Source organism: Delphinus delphis, chromosome 7, assembly GCF_949987515.2.
Source record: "Delphinus delphis chromosome 7, mDelDel1.2, whole genome shotgun sequence".
Classification (NCBI taxonomy): Eukaryota; Metazoa; Chordata; class Mammalia; order Artiodactyla; family Delphinidae; genus Delphinus; species Delphinus delphis.
The window spans coordinates 42,952,295-42,975,321 of NC_082689.1; the positions used below are offsets into that span (position 1 = coordinate 42,952,295).

The 23,027-nt window shown below is 40.0% G+C and overlaps 1 protein-coding gene across 4 annotated transcripts in view; it reads right to left on the reverse strand.

Annotated features, from left to right (window-relative positions):
* Positions 1–1,307: 1,307 nt before the first annotated feature.
* The window catches only part of MYO1B (myosin IB), a 189,631-nt gene continuing 167,911 nt past the window's right edge, over positions 1,308–23,027 (reverse strand). For all 4 annotated transcript variants that reach the window (XM_060016389.1, XM_060016393.1, XM_060016392.1 and 1 more), the window contains 6 exons: positions 22,171–22,305; positions 20,217–20,323; positions 16,995–17,127; positions 16,177–16,329; positions 14,578–14,705; positions 1,308–9,661 (listed from right to left, as the gene is read on the reverse strand). In XM_060016389.1, the coding sequence (XP_059872372.1) occupies positions 9,538–9,661; positions 14,578–14,705; positions 16,177–16,329; positions 16,995–17,127; positions 20,217–20,323; positions 22,171–22,305 (780 nt within the window). In that variant the 3' untranslated portion in view covers positions 1,308–9,537. The remainder of the gene's footprint in view (positions 9,662–14,577; positions 14,706–16,176; positions 16,330–16,994; positions 17,128–20,216; positions 20,324–22,170; positions 22,306–23,027) is intronic.

The window sequence follows — 23,027 nt, forward strand, 5'->3', positions numbered from 1 at the left end:
TGGGAGTTGAATTTTTATTTTTGCGGTACGCGGGCCTCTCACTGTTGTGGCCTCTCCCATTGTGGAGCCCAGGCTCCAGACGCGCAGGCTCAGCAGCCATGGCTCACGGCCCCAGCTGCTCCCCGGCATCTGGGATCTTCCCGGACCTGGGCACGAACCCGTGTCCCCTGCATCGGCAGGAGGACTCTCAACCACTGCGCCACCAGGGAAGTCTGGGAGTTGAATTATTATAAATAAATATCTTTGGGAAAAGCAGGTTTGAACATTCAATTGTATAAACTGAATGAACAAGGACAAGTGAAATCTTCATGTTTAAGGGAACTGGAACACTTGGGCAGGGTGGAGGTGGAGGGACAGAGGGTTAGAAATGGAGAAGTTGTGCTTCCATCTGCTCTATCTGCTGAGCAATTACCATGTACTGGGCACTGCCAGTTTGAGCTTCCACACTGGGGTTCCATCTTTCCTGCATGATTTTTTATATTGTGGCATCGCCCATTAATACCCAGCACTATAAATTCATAAATGAAAATTCAGGAGTTTGATCATCCTTTTCTAATCCAACTAAGGGAGTCTGTGGTGGGGAGTAGAAAAACCAGGAGACATGAATTGCAATCTAGTTCTGCCAGAGACCATAAAAACTTGGACGAATCACTGAATCTCTCTGGGCCCTGACTTTTCTTATCTGTGATGTAAAGGAACCGGAAGATACAGATTGGCAATTCTCAAACTATGGAGTATTTGCAAGGGGTCCATGATTCCACATGAAGCTCTGTCTGTTGATCGTACTGATGAGTGCAAATGTATGTAGTTCCTTTTTGCAAATGTGCTGAGATGTTCTATGATTAAGCAAGTGCAAATTTACTTAAGTAATCAACTTAGAAAAATTATGTACCTACCCAATCAGAAGATGCTAAAAGCATGACCACCATCATGCAGGCAGTCACGCATAAATTAAGAAGGGGTCTTCATACTAGAAAACATTGGGATCCACCCAACTAGATGACAGACGTTCTCAATATTGTTTCACGGCTATTCTTGAAACTCCAATGTGTAAAGGAAAGATTCTCTTTTTAGGTAAGAGTTGAAAGTGCTTTTCCTTCACTAACACTTTTAATCCTCGGCAGCCACATTCTAAATCAAGGTGGCAACCTGGGAGACACTCTCAATGTACCTTCATTTGAACAGCAGTGTCGGGTTTCTACCAAGCAATCAGCTGGCATTTTTGTCTAGTGACACACATTTGGCAAGACTTGTTGAGGTGAAGTCTAAGATAAAGCAAAATGGCCCATTCAGGGATCTGATTCTGGTTTCAAGACATTTTATTAGCTTCATGAAAAGAACAAGTGGTAATGCAATTATTGAAAAATAAGTGAGGTGATCACATCAAAATAGGACTCAACGTCAAAACTGGAAGAATTTAAATTTTTACACTCAACGTAAAGCAGTTCCCATTACAGAATGTACCATGTCTCAGCAGAAAATATAATTGACCCTTGAACAATGCGGGGGTTAGGGGAACCAATCCTCTGCACAGTCGAAAATCCATGTATAATTTATAGCTGGCTCTCCATATACGTGGTTCCTCCGTACCTGTGGTTCAGCACCCAGGGATTCCACCAACTGTGGATCGTGTAGCACTACAGTATTTGCTGTTGAAAAAAAATCTACGTGTAAGTGGACCTGCGAAGTTCAAACCCATGTTGTTCAAGGGTCAATGGTATAATGAAATCCTGAAGTGGTTGCCCCAAAGTATTCAAAGATGGGTTTGTTTGGGAGGTAAGTGGCAACCATGTGACTAACGATGACTTCTAAGCAATCCAGGATGAGTAGAGCAGACCTGTACCGATTTTCCTAACTAGCCACAAATGCCCATCAGAAATGGCATCCTTAGACAGGGATATGAATGGTGTCTGCATCTGTACATATCAAACCACACTTGTGAAATAAACTGTTTCAAACAGACTTTGTGTGTCTGGTGTGGGCAGTTCAAGACACCACATGACATCTTCATCTGTGGGGTTTCTTTTAGTGGAAGGAACAAATTGGGGGGTGGATTTCCTTTTTGTAATGTTTCAGCAACAGCTCCCAACTGCTTTTCCTTTAATGTTACCAGATCCCTTTTTTTTTTTCAGATCCAAGTCCAGCTTGTGCAAGGAAGTAAAGAAAGCTGTTACCAAACAGCCTCCGAGATGATCAGAAAGACTAGGTTCCAACTACTGACACTTCCTGAATCCCTACCTTAATTTGTGCCGAGTGAGTCCGTAATACCCAGACACAAGAACTTTTCCCCCATTTATATTCAAAGCTATAGTAAAGTGACCATGTTTTCCAACAAAAAGACATCTATGAACATCTCTCTTTTTATTTTTGTTTATAGTCACCCAAATTTTACAAAACAATGATAGAAATAAGTTGTCTCCCCTCCTGAGTAAATGGTATGCCTGGGCAGCATTAAACTTGTCAAGCCCTTTTTGAACTTGAATCTCAAAAATGCCAGCTGGGACATCTGAATAGAAACTTGCTGATTTTCCCCCATCAAAAAAGTATTCAGTAGTTTCAACTGAATAAAATGGTGCTGAGTCCTATCTAATAGATACAGTTCTATCTTCCGTGAGCTCTATTCTAAAAGCAGTTTTCAAACTTTAGGAAATTCATTTCAGGTCATTTTTAGGGGCTGTAACAAGGAGAATGAGTCATTATAATTACTCTGCTTAAATATAACACTATCCCCTTTCAGAAGATAGAATATATTCTAAGAGACAATAGAATGGCAATATTACCATATACATTATATTACTGAATAAACAATGAAGATGACCTTGTAGCTGAAGGACTACTTTCAGGTTTCTAAATGGAAGAAAGTTTTATTTTCTTCTATGCAGTGCCTCAACAACTCCATCCCTCTCCCTTCTGCGTATGAGCTGAGACCCATACGAGCTTCTTCCTTATTTGACTTACAGATATGCGTACCTTTCTGGGAAATTATTATTGTTGCATATAAAATCAATATTAAACATATTGTCTGCCTACAATTTGCCCCTCATGGGGGAGAAAAAAAAAAAAAGGATCCATATGGCTTTACTGCTCCACTCTGTCAATTAAAATCTCGACCTCAGGAAAGCTGAGTTTGCAGTGATCATTTTAGAGAAGGCAATTCTGAATTTAACTAGCTCAGAACTGCACACAAGAGAATGGACTGGGTGATTACTAGGAAATGATTTAGAAAAATCATTTTTTTCTAATTAAAAAAAGTGTGGGAGTACCAGAGAAGCCACAGATGCGGAATCCACCTGCAACACCGCCTGGACTCATCTACAAATATCATCTATTTCTATAGATAGATACTATCTATCTCTATTATCACTGCACAATGTAAGCTGTTGTAAAAGACTGAAAAAATATTGTAGAAGATTGTTAAAGAACTAGAAAAACCCTCAGAGGTCTCTCATTATCTACCATCAAAGAACTTAATCGAAGAGGGAAACACCTAGAAACAAAAGAAAATACTCACATGCACTTACATGATAATTTTATGAAGACTTTATGGAAAATTGTAAATGGGGATGATTAGTAATATGGATAGGAACCAATGAGTTAATGGAAAACCAAAATATCACATAAAATTAGAAGTTGTTAATTTACTTCAAGGAAACCTTGAATATTTTCCCCATATGATCCCATTAGGAACTCCCATGCCCAATCCCTGTGGCTAGTGAAGGGCTAATTTTAGAAGTGCAAATTTTTGCACTCCTATCTTTTGAACTCTATCACTACTCAAAATACCTGAAAATGTGTATTTATTAGTTTTAATGCTTTTCCCCCTCCTATCACAAGAACGTAGGACCTCTAAGAGTTATGAATTTCCCTTCTAAGTGACTATGACAACATGTCACAAAGCTATAATAACCGACACAGTTTACTATTGACACAAAGATACATAATCAATGTAATAGAACAGAGAATAAACAGTGCAGTAGGGCAAGGATGACCTTTTCAATGAAAAGTGCCGGGTCCACTGGGTATCCATATGGAAAAAAAATGAATCTTGACTCCCTAGCTCACACCATTCAAAAACACAAACAAACAAAAATTCCAGTAAACTAAAGAGCTAAATGTGAAAGGCAAAACAATAAAGCTTCTAAAAGAAATCACAGGTAAATCTATTCATGACCTTGGGTAAACAAATATTTTGTAAACTGGAAACTAAAAAGTACCAACCATAAAGGAAAGAATCGGCAAACTGGACTACACTAAAATGGAATGTCTATTCATCAAAAGACACTGGTAAGAGAGTAGAAAGGAAACCAGACTGTGAGAAGATGCTGACCTCACACACATCCAATAAAGGTCTCATATCCAAAACACACGTGTGCAAATCAAAAAGACAGACAACCCCAACAGAAAAAATGGCAAAATACTTGAATAGGCACTTCACAAGAGGTGATGAGCAAATGGCCAATATTGAAAAGGTACTTGAGCTCATTAGTCACCAGGAAAATGCAAATTAAAGAGCCATCAGAAGGATCAAAATGAAAACGACTGACAAAACGACTGACAATACCAGGTGTGGCAACTGCGACCCCATACACTGCTGGGGCGAGTGTAAAGTGGTACAGATTCTTTGGAAGTCAGTTTGATGGAATCTACTAAAGCTGAACATATCTTACCCTACGACCCAGCAGCTCTATCCCTAGGTGTATATCCAGCAGAAATGTGTACAGATATTCACCAAGTGATGTGCACAAGAATGTTTGCAGAAGCACTATGCACAATAGCCAAACGCCCATCAACAGCAACGTGGATTACAAAAGTGCCATCTACCCACATGATGACGTATCACGCAGCAAGGAGAACAAACTTTAGCCACATGCAATAATATGAATGAATTTCACAATTACAGATCTTCCTCAACTTACGATGGGGTTACGTTCCTGATAAACCCATTGTAAGTTGAACATATCACAAGTAGAAAATGCATCTAATACACCTAATCTATGGAACATCATAGAGTAGCTGGGACTACCTTAAACATGCTCAGAACACTTACATTAGGCTACAGTTGGGCAACATCACCTAACACAAAGCCTGTTTCATAATAAATGTTGAATATCTCATGTGATTTATTGAATACTATACTGCAAGTGAAAAACAGAAGGTTATACGGGTACAGAATGGTTGTAAGTGTATCAGCTGTTTCCCCTTGTGATCACGGAGCTGACTGGGAGCTGCGGCTGCAGCCACTGGCCACCGTCATGAGAGTATCATATTGCTAGCCCAGGAAAAGATCAAAATCCAAAATTTGAAGCAGTTTGAATGAAAGAGGCCAGAAGGAGGAGTATATACTGGATGATTCTACTTATAGGAAGTAAAACAAAAGGGCAAAATTAATATATAGTACTAGAAAACAAGAGAAAAGTTACTTTTATAAGGAATTATGTCTGGGATGGAAAAGGGGGCTCCTGGGTGCTATCTTTGGGGTGCTTCTTTTTTCGGTGCTAGTTACATGGATGTGTTCACTCTGTAAAAATTCTTTGATAGGTCCATTTCTGGTTTGTGTACATTTCTGATGTGTATGTCGGTAAACAAAAATATTTTAAAAGAGAATATGCCAGATCCATTAATTGGTGAGAGAAAGAAAGAAAGGAAAAGAAAAAAGAAAAAAGTTGGGATGAGTATAAGTGAAATGACCTAAGAGAGTACCCTTAAAAATCCTCATCACAGGGCTTCCCTGGTGGCGCAGTGGTTGAGAGTCCGCCTGACGATGCAGGGCACACGGGTTCGTGCTCCGGTCCAGGAAGATCCCACATGCCGCGGAGCGGCTGCTGGGCCCGTGAGCCATGGCCGCTGAGCCTGCGCATCCGGAGCCTGTGCTCCGCAACGGGAGAGGCCACAACAGTGAGAGGCCCGTGTAAGGCACAAAAAAAAAAAAAAAATCCTCATCACAAAAATTAACTATGAGAGGTGATGGATGTTAATTAAACTTATTGTGATAATCATTTCACAATAATACACCCATAGCAAATCATTATGTTGTATACCTAAAACTAAATGTCAATTATGTCTCAAGACTGGATTAAAAAAAAACATTAAAAAACTAAGCGAAATGATAAGGTAAGCTGGCTGATCTATTGATATTTCTTTCTCTCAGTACTGCCAGGCCTTTTGGTGAACATGGAATTAAATTCTGTTCCCAGTTTCCTCCTTAAACGCTGAGAAGCTGAGACTATTTTCCTCACAAACTCAGATTTTTGTTGAATTTTATGTAACTGAGCAGAGGGATCTGGCCACCATGCCAGCAAAAAAAAGTTAATGAGGAAGAGATTGTGGTTTACGCTGTACTGTGATTAACTCCAGATTCTGAAAATGATCTTCAAACCAAAGAGAACGAAGCAAATGATTCCAAGATTTGGAAGAAAACAACTGAAAAACTAATTTTCTACTGAGTGGCTATTGGAATAGAAGCTGATGAGACCAGAAAGCACATTAAACAGCCGATGCAGGGGACACGGGTTCGTGTCCTGGTCCGGGAAAATCCCACATGCGGCGGAGTGGCTAGGCCCGTGAGCCATGGCCGCTGAGCCTGCACGTCCGGAGCCTGTGCTCCGCAACGGGAGAGGCCACAACAGTGAGAGGCCCGCATACCGCCAAAAAAAAAAAAAGGAAAGCAGAACTACTGCCCTTCGTTCCACTGCAGTATTAATGGAAAAACAATGCCCAGCTTAAAAACAAAGGCTCTTACTACAATGCCTTTTGGCAAGAGCCTAATATAATAGACCATTATGGAATTTACCAGCAACATACACCATTTTAAAAAGTGCTTCTTATTTGAATATCTTAGGGCCTAAATTACCTTACCTAGTACATGAAAAATAGCGTATAAAAACAAACAAACAAAAAAGCTGTTGTCTATTATATTTAGCCTCAAAAGAATTTTAAACCATGCTGTAATTATCATAATTACACTCAGTTACATGAACTTCAGAGTTCTCACTCAGCATATTATTGAAATGACATGATAATAAAACTGTTTATTCTCTTAGATTTCAGCCAAATCTTCAATACTAAGGATGTCCCTGATTCTCAGAACCCTTGGCCCTGGTGCTTTGCCATTACAGACATACCTGTAACCCCTGGGGTATGAGCAAAGGTACTCAAACTACAGCTGAAGGTCTTACATCTAAGTACTGGGTCCAAGTTATTATTCCAAGAGTGTGAAATACAAAACCGTAACCAGTCTTTAAGACAGTAACTTTCCCATGTTCGCTTCTTGCCTTGTGGTAGATGGATGTCAAAGTCAAGGGTAAGGGCATCAACAGCACTGCAAACTTGGCGACTACCACGGTCTGATGTTGGTCCTCACTACCTGGTTACTTTTTTCAAGCACAACATCTACAAGCCACTCCAGGGGCTGGGCAACTAAGTGGTGGTTGGGAACAAGTTAGGGCTGTGTCACTAAGGTACACCAATACTTTAATTCTCCACTGCAGGAGAGTGACAGAAATTCAAAGATACAGAAGTACTGGACGCACACCCGCTGTAGTAGGCAACATTACAGCTTATCAGTAACCTCTAGTCAGGCATGGGGTGGGGGGTGGGCAGCACAGGCAGGTCTGGCCAACAGTGCCGTGCCCCTGTGAACTTCCGTTCAGGAAACAACCCAATGATGATCAGTAGGGGACTGGATAAATACATTATAGTGCACCCATACAACGGAAGACTATACGGTACAAAGAATGAAGAGCGAAAAAGGCAAAGTAAAGAACAATATCTATAATAGCTTTTGTAAAGCAGGAGGAAGATAAGAATCTCTTTTTATTTCTTCTTGTAAGCATATGCATAAAGTAAAACCAATTAAAAACAATGGTTAACTTTGCAGGGAGGCACAGGAACTGAGCAGATGGGTGACTGATGGGATGGAGAATTTGTATTATATATCTTTTTACATTTATTTGTATGTTGAACAATGTGAATGTATTACATATTTTTTTAAAACATTTTAATAAAACACCTCTCAATTCCAAATTTCTACTCACCTATTTCAGTAATCATCGATCTACCACTTTATATACATGTTGGAAAAGACAAAGAAAGTAATTATATCCTCTACCTGAGCCAATAAACACAAAGGCTTCTGAGAATTTCTTTACGGGAGCAACTTTTTAAAGTACAAAAGTTAAAAGAAAATCCCCAGAAAATACTTTCAACGAATGTTTCTGGTTTACAAAAGCTAAGTGAAATTCAATTACACAGAGAACGCGTAACGTTTGGATTGTAAAGCCTTTCTGTGCGACAATACATTGACATACAACGTAAGAAAATAGCTTGAAATACAAAAATACAGTTGTGATCCAGGAAATGGCACCAAATTCGAACAGTTTTATTATTTAACATACCAATGTATATACATTATCCTCCCAAATGAGAAACGATTTGATTCCGAAGTTTAAAATATAGTTTCCAAAATGAATCCTTACTGTGAATTTGGGGGGGGGAAATCCTGCAAATTAACACACACCATTTTGATCCTTGGCTAAAATATGTACCCTGTACTAATCATCTCTCTCATACAAAATGTATATTATAAATAAAACTTTCAAAAAAGATCTCGGATGTCTATTGCACATCATATAGAATGCTTGCCCCCATCTGAAAGGCTTTCAGCCTTTCACTGTAATTTGGGTGAAAACAACACTCTGCAGATATTAGCATATCTAGGATCATATATGATGTATACCAGAAACAGGAAAGTATAACCTTACTGGACTGCTTCTGTCACTTTTTCTAAAATAAGAATGACTCTTTTCTACCGTTAAAAGCAATTACAAGAGATCTGAACACTTTAAAAGTCCTGTTCAAATGTCAGTTTTCTCTTTTCAAACAGAAACCACACGTAGAAGCAATTTTACCGAGTCATATATCAATGTATCTACTTCCTAGGACCAGCCCTTCTTGAAGTATATATTGTTAAAGATCATACTACAGGGTTCCTAACAAATGCTGTCCATCATCAACAGTTACTGTTTTGGTCTCAACATTTTCAAACTCTCTTAGCCCTGGTACAGCCAGCACAAACCAGCCAGAATGCAATGGCCTTAAAACAAAAAAAAAAGGTTCCTAATAAGTTTTCGTATCACCTAGTACAATGCCTAGCACAGAGCAGGCATTCAATAAATAGTTGATGAACGGATGCACTATCTGTTAAGACCGTTTCCTACACTTAGATGTATTAATGATTTATGAGTAATATATTGCTTTAGGGCACAAAGATCTAACATGATGACTAAACAAGGAACACGCACGACATGGCATAGTTATTGTTAGTTTCTACAATCTTGTCCCAGGACAGAATGTGTACTTTAAGGGTTAAAACTATTCCAATAGTAAAAACTGATTAGTCAAATATTTTTATTTTGCCAAGGGACTCTAACAGTATTAACCTTTGGCAATTCCCGAACATACAATGAACCCCAAACAAAGCAAAACCAAATTGCACTATTACAAAGAAACGAGTCCATGGAAGCAGAGGGGAGGCGCCAGTTAAGGGACAGCGACTTCAAGAAGACGGTTGTTTTTTCGCTTGCATGTTGGGACACTCCCATTTTTCTGGTTGCCCTGAATAAACTTCACACATACTTTGTCTTGTCTGAACTGCACCAGGAACCTAGGAGGAAAGAATAAGACAAACTGAAGAAAAGTACACATTAAACAGCTGATGATTACACTAACATCAGCTTTTGTTTTTTAATGGATATTTACCTTGACAAGTATTCCCCTTTCCATCAGCCCTTCTAGCCACAGGATCACACCAACAGGTATTACACTGCATTTTGCTTCCAGTGGCCATAATTTAGCCCTAAGTAAACTCAAGTTCATTAGCTCATTATATTCCTATACCGTAAGAAGGGCTATGAATAATTATTTCCATGTTTCAGACGGAAAGATGAACATGCTATTTTCCATTTTTCTCCATTTCTGCATAGCAAAAATATTAAATTATCAACAAATTGAGAAAATGCAATACAGAATTTCAGAAAAGGGGCCTAGGGCTTCCCTGGTGGTGCAGTGGTTGGGAATCCACCTGCCAATGCAGGGGACACGGGTTCGAGCCCTGGTCCGGGAAGATCCCCACGCCGCGGAGCAACAAAGCCCGTGCGCCACAACTACTGAGCCTGCGCTCTAGAGCCCGTGCTCCACAATAAGAGAAGCCACCGCGATGAGAAGCCCGCGCACCGCAACGAAGAGTAGACCCCGCTCTCCACAACTAGAGAAAGCCCGCGCACAGCAACGAAGACCCAAGGCAGCCCAAAATAAATAAATTAAATAAATAAATTTAAAAAAAGAAAAGGGGTCTAGAGACACTCCAGACTATGGTTTCCAAATGTTGGGTATTTACATACATCCTACACATCTTTTTTCATATCTACACACTAAATAAATGTTTCAAAATAGCTGTGACCTACTGAATAAAAATGATGAAATCATGAGTCTGATCTGCCAGTTATATTTTTAATATCCACACATACATAAAAATCTATCAGTGTACACCTAAAGCCACCTCTTACGCTACCAGTGGTATATGTGGTACACTGTGGGAAACCATATTCTAGTTCAAATCTTTCCTTTCATGGATTGAGCGCCTGCCCACAAGATTATCTGTCACTCCTTCCTACAACAGACATATGACTGGCTTCCCCCTGGGCTGGGTGCTGTGAGGGACAGACATCCAGATGTATAAATTGAGGTCTCTGCCCTCCAGGACGGCATCACCAAGGAGGCATGAGGGCAGCATGGCTGAACCAGAACCCAGCCCTTCCCAGCTCAAGGCCTGTGCTCTTTTCTCTCCACCATCAGAATCAGTGTAATGTTACCATGCTTTCGGTTATGTTTCTCAGGGAACTGTTTTCTGAGTCACTGGCATACAATTAAGTGAGTCACTCTAAAAACCATGTGATGGGTCACACGCTCCCTGGCACCCACGATGACAGCTCTGCTCTGTACATGTTAGTCTCTGTTTCAAGGTCTAAAGAGGCCACATTTTGCAAACATTAGCTACTGGAGTGAAACGTGACACGTAAGTTTGTACTCATCGGTGGTACTTCTGAGCTTTCAAATGGGCTGTTTCTTTTCAACTTGAAAGCACTAAAAAAGAAGCTCTATTTCCAAATTCACCTGAGATCTCTTTCCAGCATGTATACTTATATCTATGTGCCTCAAAGGAAAAACAAAACCTTTCAAGTTTAACATATATAATCAAATATTTTTACATTTTAATTTTTAAAGACCACTTGTAGTAATAAATGCACGGGGAGTTCTTTTCCCAATAACTTTAGCATACACTGGCTGTCTCTGTGTTCGCAATTCATGACCGTGATTCACTCTAGAGATAACGGTAACTAAACTTTACCGAGTATTTACTACGGACCACACTGTTCTTAGGAAGTTACACATATTAACTCAACTTTAAAACAATCCTATGAGGTAAGTACCATTATTTATCTCTATTTCATAGAAGAGAAAACTGAAGCCTGGCCCACAGTAAGGACAGAGAATCATCCTACAGCAAATAATCATGTCAGACGCATGATTTCACAGCACCAATAACAGAACTTCACAGTAAAAGGAACATAGATTAGTTGTTTGGATTTGAAATATTCAGAAAAACAACTGTATAACTTAAATAATATATGTGTATGTGTGTATACGTGTATTGCATATACACATGTATATTTAAAATACTGAATAGAAAAATTCACTTTAGTTTCTATTACTATAGATTCATTTTTAGAAATACTATAGATCTTATTTAAGGTTACCCTTAAAATGCAATCTATTTACAGACTGAATAGTTTGGGAGTTTAAGGACTGGGGATTATAAGGCAGTTGAGTGTCTCACTGAATTCAATTCTCACTTCTACATGTGCAGGTTAAAACTGCTCTAAGGAAGTAACAGGCCTTTGACTTTCCTCCTATAAACTGACATATAGGGATTGTGGAGACTGGGTTTGTTAGAATAACGACTTCTACTTCTGAAAAGGATCTACTGAGGAAGGTCCTGGTCACAGAACAGTATGCTGTTTACAACACTGGTCTGTATAGTCTGCAAAAATACGTCATGGGCACCCCTCCCCATGACTCTGTAAAATTTTGTTTAAAATGCAAAATTTTGTTTAAAATCCTCTCCAAAAAGGAGTATAATCCCTGCTTAAGAGCTCCCAGAGGTTATGAATCAGAGGCTACTTGGGAGCCTTGCTCTGCCACGTGGCTTCCTGCACTGGCCAGGAAGGGACCACGGTGCTAGGCAAGCTTCCATCAGCTATTTTATTTTTATGAGACCAACCAATAAGTAGGAATAGGGGAAGGAAAGGTGTTCTGGACTGGTTTATAATGCTACTAAATGTTTGTTTTCTTCACGTGGCCACACAGAATCTTCGCACAGTCAAGCATGTTTATTAAAAGCCTACACAGCTAGAACATCACACCCCTCTTCTGTGACAAGCAGGGTCCCTGCCGCCCTGAAGCAAACTATCCCCATCAGTGTTCCGAGATCATGTGCCTCGAACAGAAATTGTGAGAGCCACTGGAGGGGTCCTGTGGTTGATACAGCACATGGCACCCCCCGGAGCCCCTCAGGAGAGTCACAACGTGCAACAGGACTGCAGAGGCTCTGGGAGGTGCTATAGTGAAGAAGGACTGTACATTTCTTCACAGCACATCACTACTAACATCCTGCAAAGGCAGTGTTCTCAGAATGCCAGTTTGGGAGGTGCTTAAAGGCAGCAATCCTTTGTGGTCTGGATGTTGGCGCGATTTTCTCTGCAAAGATGGCCTTATTAATGTAGCAGACCAAATGCGAGGCTGCTTCATCCATGTATCAAGGAGCTTCTCCATCTGAACACACAGAATCTTTCCACGATGAGTGGGAATGACCAGTCCCACCAAAACAAGAAGTGTAGTTTCCTGAGTTATGAAAAATTTCAACTAAAGAGAGTTGAAAGATCTAACAGCCCTCACAGGTTAAAACCTTAATTGACTGGAACCCAACAAGCCCTTATCTTTTTTCCTAATTTCTTTGTTTTATGAGAAAGGACTCAATCATAAGGAAAGTTATTTTGTGTAAATTGCATTTTCCAATACAGAGTATACATAAAGGCCAATATCCCCACACCCCCGCGCTCCATCTAAACACCATTCTTAGAACAGACAGTGAACCTAAGGTTCTGTCAATCCTAACACATCAAGGAGAGTTGGTTTGGTTTACAAGGGGACAGGAATGGGTATGAATTTATTTTAGAGAGACTTTTATAAAGACTTGAGATAGAATAGGCTGGCAAAATCTTCATTAGTAAATAATATCATTTCCTGAGCGATATGCTGTTGCAAATTTTTACTCTGCGTGCAAGGAAGTAGATACACAGATGGTAAACAATCTATTAAAAAGTAATCAAGTAAGTGTCAATCCACATAGTAACTAAAATTCATGTCAATGATCTCATATTGACCGATTTAATAAATGGAGGGATGCCCCAATCTGCATACAAATCACGTCTCCATAATCAGAGCCCTAACGTGAAGCAAAAAAAGCGAATTTCAAACTCACAGCCGTCTTGACACTAGTGAACCGTTGTCAATGGAACACTTACTCTATAACTCTCGTTTACATGTGAGAAAAGGTATCTCAAGTACCTAACACATCCCAAACCGGCACTCCTGACTCCCCACACCTCAGCCACCCCCAAACCCCTCTTTCTTCAGTGTCAGCTACTGCAGTAAATGGTACCATGTAGGCTCAGGCCCAAAACCTAACACCCAGTATGGTAATAAGTTCTCGTTTTCCTTCAAATCACACTCAGAACCTGACTACTTCTCACTACTTCCCCTACTCACACCCTAGCCTAAGCCTCAACGTCCTTACCCTCAAGAGCTCACAGAAGCTCCCCCCTATTTTCTCTGCTTTCACTCTTGCCTCCCTAACAGTCATTCCCCACCCTGCAGCCAGAGAGCTCTTCAAAAATCATAAATCGGGTCACGCCACATTCTTGCCCATAACCCACAGTGACTTTTCATCAGCAGCAAAATCTCAATTCCTGACCTCAGCTACCAGGCTCTACACAGCCGGGTCCCTCTACCTCTTGCTCCAGGGTCTTTCCTCCCCATTTCACTCTGCCACCACGTCCACTCCTGCTTCAGGGCCTCTGTACCTGCTGCCTCCCCCGGAAGGCATCTCCCTAGATTCCAGTTTCGATTCAAATGTCACCGCATCAAAGAGGCCTCCCTGATCTCCATATCAAAATTAACACCATCTGACCTTTAACCTGCCTTTTTTTTTTCTCCACAAGCACTTGACACTAACCAAAGTCACACCACCTATGTATTATTTCATCTCCTCCACTAGGATGTCAGGTACGTGAACGTGGGGACTTGGTCAGTGTTCCTCGCTGCCCATGCATCAGCTAGAACACACGCCAGACACACACTTGGTACTTAATAAGTAGTAGTTGTAAAAATGAATGAGACCAGATCGCTCAACTAAAACAATCAAGTTAAAAGAAGGCATAGTCACACCATTCATGAACATACTCATCAGAAATTTCAATATTGAGCTTCTGTTTGGTCTGGCTGAGAGTCGTCCGATAGAGCTTGGTGGCCATTTCAATCAGGTGATCACTGCTGAAGAGAAAGTCTCCTTTACTAGCTGCTTCCGAGCCCTGAAAGGACAAATCGAGAGTCAGGTTATCATCATTAAAGACAGCTCGGGAGATACGTGTTTACAGGTTTGTCTGAAAACACATTTATAGTCTCTTTAAAAATATCAGCTCCTGGAGTCCATCCTCCCGAAGAAACAATAATGACAAAAGCAGTATTTCTTCCAAGTTGCTCCGAGCACTTTAGTAAGGTTACCTAAGCCCTTGCCACCCCACGTCGGTCGACGGACCAGAAGCACCATCCACATCACCTGGGAGCTTGTTAGAAAAGCAGACGCTCAGGCCTGACCGCAGGCCCACGGCAGATGGTTCCACAAGAAGACCCCTGGGTGAACTCAGGCTCGAGAAGCACTGACCTAACCTATAACTCGTTCTGAAAGGCCTGTTCTAAAAGCTCCTCCATGATTTGGTTAAAAAAATAAGAACAACAACAACAAAAAGACTTCCAACAAATACTCTCAGGCAGTGGCTTTCAACCTTAGCTGCACAAGGCACTCAGCTGGGGAGCTTTCAAAATACAGGATGCTTTTGCCCCATTCCAAGAAACTCTGATTCGGTTGGACTGGGGAAATGGCCTGGGGACCAGCATGTTTTAATATATAATTGAGGCTCGGAATCACCGATTTAATATGCTCCTTTAGGCTAAAATCCAGAGTGGGGAAAACAGGCTGAACTAAGCTTATGGGATTTTCTTATGTTTAGAATCAGCTAGATAGGTTACTATCTATTAGCTAGGTATATGTACCTATATATGATTAATATTTGCTGACATCTGTTTATTCAGTGACTATTTGTTATGTGATAGGCCCTACGCTAAAAGCACGTTACATAGTTTCTTTTAACCCTTACAACAACACTATGAAGTAGGTACTAATATTTTCCCTATTTTAAGAAAAGGAAAATTAGGTAGGCATATTAAAGTTAAATGACTTGGCCAAGGTCACTGTAAAGTTAGTGACACCAATACCAGAGCCTACACTCTTAACCACTCAGTTGAAGTCAGTAGGTCTTAGTTAAGCTGACATTAAAAAATCTTTAGGTCAAAATTAGGCAGTTGTGTTATTATAGTTGCATCCTTTAATTAAAAACCCCCAAATTAATGATGAACAAGAAGACATTTACTAATTTAATAGATAGAAGAAACAAAAGAAGGAAGTATAATTTTGAATGTCTTGATAGTTCTAGGAATTAGTCTCAAAATAAGGCACATCATGGTGGGTGTAAACAAAAAGCTACTCAGTGAAATGAGAACTCAAGTGAACGAGTCAAAAAGAGTCATTAATCTTATTTAGTTACTGAAAAACCAAGCCTGAGATTTTACATGCGTGAATATAGACCAAATTTGCAGGTCGGTAAACAGAATATATAAACTTCAAGTAACAGGATTATTCACATGTGGAAACTTTTAGATCAATCTCTGAGAGATTGGACCAATGCAGAAATCTTTCAGTCAAATCAATAGTTAAAGCTTTACCTCTTTGAGGTGGACGGCAAAGAAGCCATCATTTTGTGAGCTCATCGATACTTTGGTTACATCCACCAGGGGAACCTCTGACTTGATCTGTCCAGACTTTTGATCAGCAAGAAGGAGATTATTATTTGTTAAGAGGAAAATCCGGGATGTACTCTACAAGAAACCAAAACAAAAAAGGATGTAAAACCAATGATCAAAAATCCCCCCAAAAGAGTTCATGAGTTTAAAGCACTGTTATTTGTAGAAATGTAGAAAATATTATTCTAATATTTTTCAGCATGCACACCTACATAAACGAGAACACACTAAAGAACACAGATAATCTATTTTAACTCACAAAACTTTCAGAGAACAAGGAAAATTCCACCTAAGCTTAAAGGTAAGAGAAAACGGCTCCATTCACAATCACTCTGTAGAGTATACGAAATGCAAATTTTCTTGAAGTATAGTTGATTTACAATGTTGTGTCAGTTTCAGCACAGAGCAAAGTGATTCAGTTATACATACACATACACACACACACACACACATATATATATATATTTAGATTCTTTTCTGTTATAGATTATTACAAGATGATGAATATAGTTCTCTGTGCTATACAGTAGGACCTTATTGTTTATCTATTTTATATTTAGTAGTGTGTATCTGTTAACCCAAAATTCCTAATTTACCCCTCCCCACTCCTTTCCCTTTTGGTAACCATAAATTTGTTTTCTATGTCTGTGAGTCTATTTCCGAAATGCAAATTTTAACATTCAGAAAACTGTCCCAACTGATAAACACTTCTTACAGGTCTTCAGGGTTAGCGTTTTTACCTTCCCATTAGCACGGTTAATTTTGTTCACCACTTCAGCAATGATAATCTTTTCTTCAATGGCATCTTTGAGTTTCTTATACTTGGGATTCTTGTTGATTTCCAGGTAAGGCCCTTGGAATGGCTGCCCAACACTAAAGGAAAAAAGTTCCTCACGTAAGAAATGGTTTCACATGGAAGTACTACTAACTAGAAAAAGGTAACAGGTCAGTTGATTTTGAAATTCAAATTTCAAATATATATATATTTTTTCTTTTCTTTTTTTAACATCTTTATTGGAGTATAACTGCTTTACAATGTTGTGTTAGTTTCTGCTGTATAACAAAGTGAATCAGCTATACGTATATATATATCCCCATATCCCCTCCTTCTTGCGTCTCCCTCCCAACCTCCCTATCCCACCCCTCTAGGTGGTTACAAAGCACCGAGCTGATCTCCCTGCTGATCTCCCCATGCAATGCAGCTGCTTCCCACTAGCTAGCTATTTTACATTTGGTGGTGTGTATATGTCAATGTTACTCTCTCACTTTGTCCCAGTTTACCCTGCCCCTTCCCCGTGTCCTCAAGTCCATTCTCTACGTCTGTGTTTTTATTCCTGTCCTGCCCCTAGGATCATCAGAACCAATATTTTTTTTTTTTTGATTCCATATGTGTTAGCATACGGTATTTTTCTCTTTCTGACTTACTTCACTCTGTATGACAGACTCTAGGTCCATCTACCTCACTACAAATCTATTTCGTTCCATTTTATGGCTGAGTAATATTCCATTGTATATATGTACCACATCTTCTTTATCCATTCATCTGTCGATGGACACTTAGGTTGCTTCCATGTCTTGGCTATTGTAAACAGTGCTGCAATGAACATTGTGGTACATGACTCTTTTTGAATTATAGTTTTCTCAGGGTATATGCCCAGTAGTGGGATTGCTGGATCATATGGTAATTCTATTTTTAGTTTTTTAAGGGACCTCCATACTGTTCTCCAGAGTGGCTGTATCCATTTAGATCCCCATCAACAGTGCAAGAGGGTTCCCTTTTTTCCACACCCTCTCCAGCAACAACATTAGAGAAATGCAAATCAAAACTACAGTGAGGAATCACCTCAAATATATTTTTGATGTGATCATGGCATTTGGTTGGTAAGACTTTGATAAGAAAGAAATCACTCACAAGTAGGAGAGCCAAGACCCATGTGCATGGACTCACAGGAAGGAATAGGTCATTCCTTTTAATCTGTTATTATAAGGTTAACAGCTGCCCACACAGGATTCATTAATATCTTTAAACAATACGTGGCAATGGTAAAAAGAACACATATCATTACCATCACCTGCTCCAGAGAAAATTTTCATTTTCTCACAGAGAGTAAGGAAGTGAGTAGGCCTTCGGGGGAAGAACAGATCCAGAGCAACCACTTGAGAAGAAAACTGCAGAGCACTTACTATTACCATGTAACTCTGGCTCTAAGTAGGCCATATATGAAAGAAACATCGGGCCTTTCCTCTTAGGATATGCCCCTAAATGGACAGAGGTGGCCAAGGTAAACAATCAGAATCAGAGCAGTTTTCTTCCAAACTACTTCTTGTAAGAGGCATGACCACGCACACGGCGCCAAGGTGGTTTTCCCTAAAGACCTGCGGGGTGACGGGGAGGCTTCTTCAAAGATGTCAAGGAAAAACCACGGCTTCATTTTGAGCTATAACGTTCTCGCAAGTTGCAAATACAACTTTAAATGCTTGTGCTGTGTGTGGAGGATCAGGGAAGAAAATCCACGTAGGTGGTCAGTGTTACACAGCTCCCAGGACAGAAAAGGCCAGCACCCCCGAGGGCTGCCACTTCACGCAGCGGTGGGAGGGTAAACGATTTGACCTCTCTCAACGCTAGAGGGTGAGCACGCTACCATCCCCGAAAACTAATATAACTACCCAAGAGGACTTGGCTTGATATGAACATTTTTTGGTTGTTGTTCATATTCAAACACAGTTTTAATAATACAAAGTGCTAACAGTCTTTGAATTTGTTTCTTCAAAAATGCATTTTTTTCTCCTTCCAGTTTCTAAAGAGTCATCCATAGGGCATGTTAATTAAGAAGGTCACTCTATAATTTAAAGACATATAAAGAAAAAGTTGAATGAATTAAGTTGGTGGAGAAAGAATATAGACAATCTACCTGTCTGAATATGCTTTACAGAGCAGGCACTTTGAACAACGTTGGATTTAGACGCTGTGTTTGATTGAGGGGAGCGTACACACCCCCTCAAGCAGCCAAGTCAGCTGACCAAGGAAGTTGTGCCATTTAAAATATCTAAAGCAAATGAGTTTGACAACTTATTGCTCATTTAATCCTTTAGGAAGAAGCGCTTTCAAACATGTGTAGACGTAGAGGATACAGACACCCCACATGCAGTACGTGTGAATATACTTAGCATATAATGTATTTTTATTTCTAAGACATTCTTTGGGAAAAGCTAAAAGTTGTTACAGATTTGGCTTGAAATTGTACAATCTACTTTTTTAGAAACACCAGATGTAAAGGGGATAGGAATCCTAGGGGGGAAAAAGATGAACTTGGGAGATGTAAGAATACTCTGATAAGCAGTTTTTACCAAGAACTTCACTTGGCAAACTTGCAGTTGGTGTTCCTTCTTTTACTGAGTACTTGGTGCCTACAATAAAGGAACTGAACTTGCTGCAGAGGCCAGTGAACTCACAGCCAATAAGTTAGCCGACTAAAGGCCACCACGGGCCAGTGCCTAGGCAACACTCAGAAAGTGACAGACTGGCTCATTCTTCATTTATCTTACAAATGAGATTCTGACCCAGCTTGTTAAAGCAGGAAGACTGGAATGGTGATTACAGTAGATTGCCATCAGAAACCAGCTAGCGTCCAAAAACTATAGAAAACTAACGGGAATTTACAATGTAAATTTATCTTAACAGCCTAGACAATTTTTATTTTAAATGACAACTTCTAATTATTTCGGAAGTGTTCAGGTAATGCCAATAGAGTAAAACCAACAAATGTGATCTCACTTCTCTAAGTATACTATGGAAGCCCTCGCTCAAATGTGTTACATTCATATCCAGCTGATCATAAAGTAATTCATGAAATTAAAAACCTGTGTAGTACTAAAATCAAAACCCACTAGAAAATGCCTACGAATATATCTGAGAAACTTTTAAAATATTGACTTTTATGGGTAAAGCAAAGCCGTAATACCTAGATGGGTATAAAGCCTTCTTGTCCTTGAAGAGTTCACTGGCTTCTAGTTTCTCTTCATAAATAAGTTTCTGTTGGTCTGTGAATTGGTCCCTGTATTTTTTACACTGTGAGATACGAAAAGAAGAAAAACAGAAGGACATCACTTATATAAATAAATCATTACTCATCCTTAAATATGCTAAGCCAGTTTAACAGCAGTAAGAATAATCGTAAATGTGTATGAAATATTCATTTAAAAGGCCAAGAGGATTTTTCCTTCCTGAGCTTTAAAAGGTTGGTCTTAGAAAATGTCATAAAAACTACTGTTTGTACGGCAGAACTTGCGATGCTATTTCAAAACATCTGGCCTGGGCCCCCTGGGAGTACCGTTTCCTCCCACTATGACGTCAGCCCTTGGACATCCACAGTCCTGAGCTATCATACTCTTTCAGAGACTCACAGTAAGGAAAACATGGTACATCACAACCCAGTGCACATATTCATAGACACACATGTAGAGAACTTACACAAAAGCTTTGCAAAACAATACTTATCCTTTCTACAATGTCGTATATTCCGTTATTTTCTATCGTACTGTATTTCATTTTAAAATGCTGGTAGTAATCAACTAAATTGATTTCATGACCCACAAGTATGCTATCACCTATGGTTTGAAAAGCACTGTTCCGAATCCTCCATTACCATTTTATAACGTGGACACGGGACCTGAGAAATCTTCCCTTCACCCGATTCTGAGATTGCACTGAAAGGAGACGGGGGTGGCGGGAGGGGCAGGACCAGGTTCTTTAGATGAACTCTCTAAGAAATTCAGTTCAGGGGTGGTTGAGAACCACCCACATAATCATATAAAGGAATGCTAGCATTGCTGCCCACCCCTGGAATAAACTCATCCCTCCCATTCTCCACCCCCAGTTCAACGGAGGTAAAGGCAAGGCTCAGGGGCTGGGGGAAAGGACAGGCAGAGCGGATGCCCAGCATTAGAAGCTCCCCGTCATTACTTCTGAAAATAGTTTCCATATCAGACTCAAAGGGGGAGATGAACATTGAAGACATTGGTCAATCTTGCCAAACTGACTCACTAAGTTAGGGAACAGAACTCAGAATCCAGTTCTATACGCTGTGCTGGTATCACTGATCAGTGATAATGTCTCTATACATAATTGATTCAGTTAAGAAGAAGCCCATAGTACTGGGCAGGAAAGTTTCCCAGAAGACGTATCCATCAATCGTTCACTTACTAAATACAAGCCCTTCAACCTAATGATTCCATTCTATCTGAATGACATATATTTAGCATTCCATATATCAACTAAGTTACTGAAATGAAGTCAACCTCTGTACAAGTACCCCATGTATTCCACACAGAGCACCACCTAAATTACATGTTATGCTCTCATATAAAATTAAGTGAGCCAAAATATAAGGCCAAATCAAGTAGATTTTCAGCTTCCCTTTCCCTCAGGTAGGGAAGTTTTAATCTCTTTAATGTCCTTTGGGTGACTTTAGAGCTTCTTCCCCCCAGTCCATTAAAATGTGTGTGTTCATGTATGTCTTCATAGAAAGTAAACTCATACAATTTTCGAGACTTTACTACTCACATGAAGATGTTCAAATTTTATTACTTCTACCTCCAGCAAACATTCCTTCAACTGAAGAGGAAAACAAAACCAAAAAACTCAACTACTTGAAAGCAACTGGAATCTGGACGGGAAAGACAATGCAGCCTTGCTCTTTCCTTCCCAACCACGGATGAGAGAAGATGTCACAGGAGCACCTGGGGCTCTAGGAATTCTCACAGAAAGCCAAGCACGCTGCCCGCTTCAAAAACACCAACTTCCTCAACTAATTCTCCTTGAGGCTAGAGGAAGATTCTGCTTTTACGTAACACTCCTCAAACACTCAAAATATACGAAAAGAAGTCTCTGAAAAAACATAGCAAGACAATTTTTACCCTCCACAAGTGGAAAATCCTTTTCAGCTCCTTGTGAGTAGAATCCAAGAATAGGTAAGGTCTTGATGGCCAATTCTTATCTATCGGAGATAAGGAAGGCACCTTATTTTTCATTTCCAAGAAGTATTTTTGCACCTGTGTTGGGTTTGACAGAAAATACCAGATGAGTAAAATACACCAGAAAAAAAACACTGTTTGACATAAACCAGACTCAAAGAAACCAGTCTTTAGCGGAATTTACCAAGTTTTAGTCCATAAGACTTTGTAACGCTTCTGGAAAGTCTCTATTCCACTCTTCGCATTGGTTGGAGAAATCTGAGCTCCACCAAATGGTTAAGAGAAAAGAAGAATCCTAACGCGCATACTAATTTTAATATTAACATTAATACTAATACCGGTCAACATTAGAGAGCTGCAGTGTTTAACAGGTAGCCAGTAGGCACAGGTGGTTATTTATACTTAAATTTTAAGTAATTAAAAAAATTAAAAATCCAGTTCGTCAGTCACACTAGTTACATTTCAACTGCTCACTAGCCACACGTGGCCAGTGGCTACTCTACTGGACAGCAAAGATACAGAACATTTTCGTCACTGCAGAAAGTTCTACTGGACAGCACCGCTCTAGAGCAGTGGTCCCCAACCTTTCTGGCACCAGGGACTGGTTTTGTGGAAGACTGTTTTTCCACGGAGGAGGGGGATGTTTCAGGCAGTAATGCAAGCCATGGGGAGCGGCAGATGGAGCTTTGCTCGCTTGCCTGATGCTCACCTCCTGCTGTGCAGCTCGGTTCCTAACAGGCCTCAGACCAGTACCAGTCGGCGGCCTGGGTGTTGGGGACCCCTGCTCTAGAGCACTTAAC